Genomic DNA, 7,621 nt, shown 5'->3' on the forward strand with positions numbered 1-7,621 from the left:
CTGAGCAGGCCCCCGGGGAAGGCACCCCACACCTCTCAGCTGACTGCCTGACATCACCCCTGTTCTGTGGACTTACTGTGGGTTTTGCCTTTTCTGCCACAGACCACTTGAGCTGGATTTAGCGCAGGGTACAGCAGAGGCCCTGGTAGCTGTGAGCAGGTCGGCTTCAGGACGGAGAAGTTTGTGACCCCAGTCCTGAAGTTAGCACAGTAGGTCCAGCCACAGCCCAGAGCCTTCCTGGGAGGTGTGGGCTGGGGAAAGAGATGAGGGGCTTTGGTGACTCCGCTGTGGAAGGGCAGAGTCTGCGGCTACACTGCTGACAGCATGTGTGCCCCTCCAGGCCGGGGTCGTCCCCCAAGCCTGTGGTGCCTCTGTCTCCATCTCCCAAGTCCCAGGCGGAGCAGGCTTCCCACCCACTCTGGCGGGGGCTTTATACTTCCCTTCACAGGCTTTGCTTAAGCCAGTGCTATGCCTGGCACAGAGGAGACCTGCTCTCCGTCAGCCCGTGCAGTGCCCCTCACAAGGCCCTCCTGGATCTGACCCTGATGAGTCGCACCCTTTCCCATCGAGCATCGCCTCGACCTACCCACAGGGTTGCCTGCCCGCCAGTGCTCAGCCCTCTCTAAGTGGGGACCCCAGGCGGTCTCCCCACACTGAGCACAAGGCGTGAATACAGGGCTTGTGATGGCTTTGGCATGGCGAGGAGTGCCTGGCTGGAGAAGGAAGGCGTGGCCAAGGGCAGGCCAGCCACTCCAGGGGCACCACTAATGCCCATCCCACCCAGGTGTGGCTTCTCTCCACCCCTGGCCTTCCACCCAGCCCGTGCAGGGCCCGGCCCGCAGTCAGAGTGATTATGGGACTTGCCCCTCTTTAAAGTACCTGCCCTCTCCTTTGAAAGTATTACTGACAGCTTTTCTCGTTCTCTTTTCTTCCTTACCTCTTTAAGTAACCCTGTAATTTTTTTCTTTCTTTTCCCCCCCTTTTTCTTTCTTGTCCCCTCTGTCTCCCTGAACGCTTTGAAATTGGCTCTCTGCCTGCTGACACCAAACTGATACTTTGCGTTTCACTTCTCCTTATCCCTTTATGGCAACAGATGTTGAAATTTTGTATCCTTTTATCTGCCGGGCTGCCCCTTCCTGTAATTATGGCCTCCTTGTTAGCAGTACAAAGTGGGCTGCCTGGCTGCCTGGCCTTTGAGCCATTGTGTGGGAACATGTGTGCATGGGCGGGTGCTGGGGGTGCGCGCAGAAGTCCCCTTTCCTCTCACCTGGTGGGGCTGAGGTGAGGGATGCTCCTATGGGCTTCCCTTCTCTCCACTCCTGCAACCTTACGTTTGGGGTTGTCTGTTCCCTCGATTCTCTCACTGGCTCCATTGGAGGACCAGTCTCTGTGCACCGGGGCAGGAAGATGTGTGTGAGGCAGTGGTAAGGGTCATGGTGGCCCTAGGTGTCTGCTAGGGAAGGAAATGTCCAGGGGACTCACTCGGGGCCGTGCTGTCCGTGAAAGTAGGTAGGGCCAGGGGCAAGAATGTGTACTCCAGAGCATGAAGACCTGACCTTACGGGTTACTAGCCGTGCCACCTCTGAGCTCTAGTTTGTAAAGCAGGGTTATGACACCTCATAGTGCTCCTAGCACTGAGGCAGCAGGATCAGGAGTTTAAGGTTAGCCTGAGCTACAAGACCCTGTCTCAAAAATAGACACCTCATAGGCCCGTTAAGAGGATCACATGAGCTGGTTCTGTGGGCACTCTGCACACTCTGACAGCCACAGACTTCTCCGAGTGAGCTGCCGCATGGCAGCTACTTCCTCACCAGGTGACCCGCACAGCCATAGCCTGGCCCAAGAAGACACAAAAGAGAAGGCGCCTTTTGACTTCTCCGCTCCTGCAGCCTGGATGCTGCTACCAGCCTGGTTTCTGCCCTTTCTGCCTGTGGCAGCAGCCTTTCCTGCTATGTGACTTTAAGAAAGTCACTTCCTCTGTAGCCCTTAGTTTCCTTATCTGCAATTCGGGGCCAGGACCCGGGCCTCCGCAGTCATGCCAGTGGGCAGTGTGCGGAAGGCCCCGTGGTCTGCAGGCCAGATCCTGCGGCACGTTCCCTTCACACTGCCAGCCTCTGCAGGGCAGCCTGGCTGCCTCCATGCTGCACCTTTGCCAAGGCTCTCACTTCCCTGTCACTGCCTGTGACAGTCCTGTCACTCTGCAGTCAGCTGTTCCCCACGGCCAGACATGCTCTATCTGTCCCCTCACAGAACTTTTATCTCCCTGTCCTTCGCAGCAAGTTGTGCCTGTGTTAGTCCTCCCTTGGTGCAGACTTGTCTCCCTCACTGGTCTGAAAGCTCCTGGGAGGCAGGGACAAGCCCTCCTTGGCACAGTTCACATCTCCTTATTTCTATTAAGCACGATGCCTTGTATACAGAAAGTGCTTAATTAATAGTTATTAGAGGAAGAGCCAGAAGGGAGGGAAAACCTCCCATTCTCTTTGTTGGTTCTGGCTTCTACCTTCAGGCTATTTGTCCTCTGGGGAGCAGAGGAGATGTAAGAAGGTAAACTGTCACCCTTCTATCCTCTTTTCTCCCCAAAAGGCATTGTTGCACTTCAGGGTAGCATATGCCAGACCAGGTGTCCTTTTACCCAGACAGAAGCAGGAATGCACACTGGTGGGGTCTCCAGGGAGCATCATCAGGAGCCCTGTATGTTAAAGGTTGCTGGAAGGTGGCATAGGAGCCACTGGCACCCTTGCTTGGAGGCTGGGAGGCGGTAGCAGCTCTGGTATGGGAGGGGTGTGTACGGAGCTGGGATACGGCGGCTTGGGGAGCCTGACTTGGGGAGCAAGGGTGGGGCCTTCTGTGCCCGATTCCAACACTCAGGGCCTCTCCCAGATGGGCCGTCCAGGTGTTCGGGGATAAGTGTGTGCATGCAGTCAGCAGACCCCACAGAGGTATAGTTGTCACTGTTTTACTTAAATTTCCCTCCTCCCTGACTGGCAGCAGGTTCCCTTCTCTCCCGTCCAGCCCCAGTCACCCAGGCAGCAGCATGACTTTCCTGGGGCAGTGGGGGCAAACCTTGGCACATGTGCCACAGTGGAGAGTCCACTATGTCGCCACATGAGCCAAGTACTGGCTATTCAGGTTTAATTGCAGTGTTGGCATTTTCTGATAGGTGGGTTATTTATAAGTGGGTTAGGGGTTGCAGTTTAGGCACTTGGTCTCTAAAATCTTTGCCGTCGTTGGGGTAGAGGGACCAGGGTCTCTTTCAAGAGACCACGCAGCAGTGTGGCTGCTCTGTGCGTGCTTCCCCTGCCGGGTATAGGCTGCCCTGCCTTGCGGGCTCATTCTTGAGGCCCATGCAGCAGGAGGTCCCATCTGTCTTTATCCCCTCCTGGGTTGAGCGTGAATTGCAGGAATCAGGCTCAGAGAGGCTGTGGTGTGGAGGCCCCTGGCCTTCAGCAGCTCCTAGAAGCCCAGGCTTTGTCTGCAGGGGTTGGAAGGGAAGGGACTTTTTGTCTGGCCTGTGCTCCTGTCTTGGCTGGGGTGCTGGGTGGCAGCTCCATTCCCACACAAGCTGTCCAACAGCCAAGACTGCTCCCCCACCCCGCATGGTGAGAGAGGGAGAGGCATTCTTAACATTCTTTCCAGAGAAAAGGGGTGAAATGTCTGAATTTGGGGGTCACCACATTATACAAATTGCAGTCTAATCGTTTTTTACAAGAACACACTTGCAGTAAAAAAAGGAGCCCAGGAGGAGGGGATGAGGGGACAGACAGCTGGTTTTGTCCCCTTCCCCCCAAAGTTTGGGACTATTGTTGGGCCAGTCTCTCCCTCCACCGCAGCAGTGCAGCTAGAGTTCTCTAGTTAAATTGGGGGGGGGGGGACTGCCACAGTGCCATTTCTGTTTGTTTTCCCAAATCAAAGCCCCAGCAGGACTTCGATGGCACTGCTGGGCCACTATTTGAAGAGACAGGCCATTTCCCAGAGCCTGGTGTGTCCGTTTATGCTCTGAACTTAACCTTACAAGCTCTGCACCAAAGAGCCTTGAGGGTCCTGGGTCTAGAGGTAAAAGAAATTGTATCCTTTTATTGGCCCATTTAAAGTGTGTGTGGCCATTCTGGAGAATCAGAGAGCATGGCAGGAGCTCACAGCCAGCCTTTGGCCAGGCCAGGCTGGCAGATAGGGGCAGATAGGGCTTGTTCTGAGCCTGCGCGGGGGCTGCTCAGAGTGCCCTGTGTGTTCCCCTGGGGGTGGGGGCCTCTCAGGCTGTTGCGTTTCTTATCAGTGGTGGCTGGGTTCGGGCAGAGCCCAGGTTGGCAGTGCAGTCCGGCTGTGCCCTTTGCACTGCTGACCTGGGCAGCCCCATGTGGGTGCCCGGCTCTCCTTCCCTGGGAACCCTGCGACCAGGTGGGCAGGTAGCACCACGCTGTGCTCCTCCCCTGCTCTCTGCCTTTCATCTTCTATTCAAACAGACAAACATGAAATTACTTCTGCAGATTAAAGGGGAGAGCACTCAGTCATTCCTTATGGCCTCACTAATGGAGGGGGCAGGGCCCCCAAATCTAGAAGGCCAGGGCAGAGAATTGTGGAGACCGCAGCCCCACCCTCTATGCACACATGTGTATACTGTGGGGAGGAGGGAGACCAAGTCACACTCCCCCCCATCCCGAGTGGCTGTCATAGGACTTCAGTGACCTCAGAACCCCACAGAGGCCTGTCACCCCCCCTACCTGGCAGCTGGCCACTGGGAGGAAGACCAGGACTCCCGGGGATAGGGGCGCTGACTCGAGGCCTGCAAGGCCTTGCACTGCAGAGCTGTAGTGCACTTGCAGGGCAAAGACTTAGTGGGCAGGAAGGAACCCAGCCACCTCCTTCACTCTGTTTCTTCAGCCTTTAGGGGAGAGGGCAATGAGGGCCTGGAGCTTGAGTCTGCATTAAGACAGGTGCCTGGCAGCCTTGGGTCTTTCGCTGAGCACTGCTGATAGGTGTGCTGTGGGGCCATGAAGTCCTCTTCACCCCATGCCACGGTCTCACACAAGTGTCTCTGTGAAGTGTCTGTGGTGTGTTTCTCCTGTCATGGGCAAAGGAAGCTGGGGCACCAGCCCAAAGGGTGTCCCTTTTCCTTCATCCTCCCACTTTGCAGAAGTCAGTACTTCCACCTACCCGCTCACCACAGGGATTACCGGGTACACTTGATGTTGAGGGGTAGTTGCTAGGGCCAGAGGCCTCCCTATATGGTTGCTAGGGGTCTGGCATGGGGGCAAGGGGTCTGCCCACTGCCGCGGTCACGGAGGGAATTACAGTCACAAAGAAATTGTTCTTCTCGGTAATCTGCTCTCGGCCACCGGGTGGAGTAAGGGTGGGGGAGCAGGCTGGAGCCCAGCAGGCCGACGCTGTGATCACGGAGGCGTGCTGGCCCTGGGCTGGGGGCCAGAGGGCCGGAACATCAGCGACCAGCACACTAAGCTGCTTTCTCAGCGCTCTCCCCCCAGACACAAAGGTGTTCGCTTGTTTTAACATCTCCTGGGGCTCCCCTTCTCCCTCTGTGTGGTCTTTATTCCCAGTGAGGCCTGAGCCCCAGATTACAGGCAGGAATTAAGGCACTGGAGTCAGGCAGCTCAGAACTGCGTGACCTGCAAGATCAAGAAGTGTAAACTGCGTGTGTGCACAGGAGGGGCGACCCCTTCAGCAAGGCCCATTCATTGCCCCACAAGAGCAGTGGGTGGCGGGCGGCCTGTGTGCAGGTGTGAAGAGGGGCTGCTGTGTCCAGCTGAGTGAGGCTTCAGCTAGGGCTGGGATCTGGCCATCGCCTCCCTTCCTCTGGGAGTCTATCAGCTGAGGACGGAGAGCTGCGTGTCCCTGAAGTGTGGTGCCATCTGCAGGCCAAGGTGGGCAGCGGCTCACTTCTGCCCTTCCCCTCCTCAGCGGGCAGCTGATGACACACCTGGGCAGTGACTTCCCCCCAGGGGCTGGGGTGCTGGATGTGATGTATGAGTCCCCTTCAACACTGCTGTCCTGTGGCTATGACACCTATGTTCGCTACTGGGACCTCCGCACCAGCGTCCGGTGAGTATGCTGGGTGGAATGACACACAATGGGAGCCCAGCGCCAGTCCTGGGGCACCCTGTGGACAAGGCACAGAGCTCTCTGTTGGGCTGGGAAGTAAGGGTCCAGCAAGGTCATGTCAAGCTAGGTGCCCAGCCAGTGGGCAGCCCTGGGCCCCGTGGCCTGGGAGACTAGCCACAGGCCCTGATAAAGGTAGGCATTTCTTAGAACCCATCCCTAGCATTCTGGCCCAGCTGTTGAGGCATTCATTCCCACCCTCCTAGATCCTATGACGAGTAGCTGGCCCTGTGAAAACGCAAACGTGTCTGCTTTGGTCCAGGGCTTGGGGAGTGTCCTTCACAGAAGACACCTTCTCTGGTTAACTTTGGTCGGTAAAGATGGTGAGCTGGCATGTGTGCTGGTAATCCCACTGAGAAGGGAGGGTTGCACGTTTGAGCCGAGCCCAGGCAATTTAGTCACTCAGTGAGTCCATCTCAAAATGAAAAACAAAAGGCTGGGGTAGAAATGTAGCTCCTGGGTTCAGTCCCTGCCCACCAAGCTCCCCAGGCCCCTGGAGAGAGGCACCCCAACCTCCCTGCATCTGTGCTCCCCGGACAGGAAGTGTGTCATGGAGTGGGAAGAACCCCACGACAGCACCCTCTACTGCCTGCAGACAGATGGCAACCACCTGCTGGCCACAGGTTCCTCCTACTATGGGGTCGTCCGCCTGTGGGACAGGCGCCAGAGGGCCTGCCTGCACGTAAGTGTCCTACCTCACACGTCCACAGTGCTAAGCTGTTCCCGGAGGGCTGGAGGAGGCCTACTGTGGCACATGACCCTGTCACTGGGCCTGGGAATCCTGGGCTAGGGTCCCCCCATTCTCACGTGGAAAGCAGTCACTTCTTGTGCCCTTCCCTCCAGGCTTTCCCACTGACGTCGACCCCGCTCAGCAGTCCTGTGTACTGCCTGCGGTTCACCACCACGCATCTCTATGCTGCACTCTCCTACAATCTCCATGTCCTGGACTTTAAAAACCCTTGACAGGCTACTCCTGCCTGCATGCTGGAAACCAGCAACTCAGGAACCTCTTCTGCCTAGAGTGTAGGGTGACGCTTCCTCCTCTCCCTGCTGTGTTCCTGGACCTGTGGCCACAGTACCCAGGCACGTGAAGCTAGGGGCAGTGACCCCTGGGGCTCTGGGGCTCTGGGGCCCTGGAGATGCAGGCAGTCCTGCAGTCCATGAGCAGATAGGACCTGCCATTGTAGGAAGATGCTCACACCTGTCTGGCAAGAGCAAGGGTCTACCTGGGAAGGCCCAATCCTGCCCTTGCACCTGCCCCGCTTCGCTGCCTGCAGGAGGAGGGGCGGTGGGGCTACCCTTGCAGTGGCCTTCTGTCTGCCCTGGCACCAGCTGCCTCCTGTCAGACCCCTCAGTCTGACCAGCCTCAGGGGGGCACTATGGCCTGGTTTGACCTTGGGTTCTGATCTAGCCCTCAGACTGGCCTGGGGTACCCTTAGGCAGCTGTGAAAGCATGCTACTACTTTCATTTTTGTAAAAATAAAGCTTGGTTGTTTCACGTATCTGGTTC

At 57.0% G+C, this 7,621-nt stretch overlaps 1 protein-coding gene across 10 annotated transcripts in view; it reads left to right on the forward strand.

Moving 5' to 3' along the window:
- Fbxw4 (F-box and WD repeat domain containing 4) overlaps nucleotides 1-7,621 on the forward strand; it is a gene marked incomplete at its 5' end in the record, with an annotated part of 103,581 nt that overhangs the window by 77,257 nt on the left and 18,703 nt on the right. For 4 of the 10 annotated variants that reach the window (XM_013504097.1, XM_013504096.1, XM_013504093.1 and 1 more), the window contains 2 exon segments: nucleotides 5,914-6,054; nucleotides 6,707-6,793. In XM_013504097.1, coding sequence (XP_013359551.1) covers nucleotides 5,914-6,054; nucleotides 6,707-6,793 — 228 coding nt within the window. 10 annotated transcript variants of the gene reach the window in all.

The sequence above is a fragment of the Chinchilla lanigera genome, unplaced genomic scaffold (genome assembly GCF_000276665.1).
Source record: "Chinchilla lanigera isolate Chin_1 unplaced genomic scaffold, ChiLan1.0 scaffold00084, whole genome shotgun sequence".
NCBI lineage: Eukaryota > Metazoa > Chordata > Mammalia > Rodentia > Chinchillidae > Chinchilla > Chinchilla lanigera.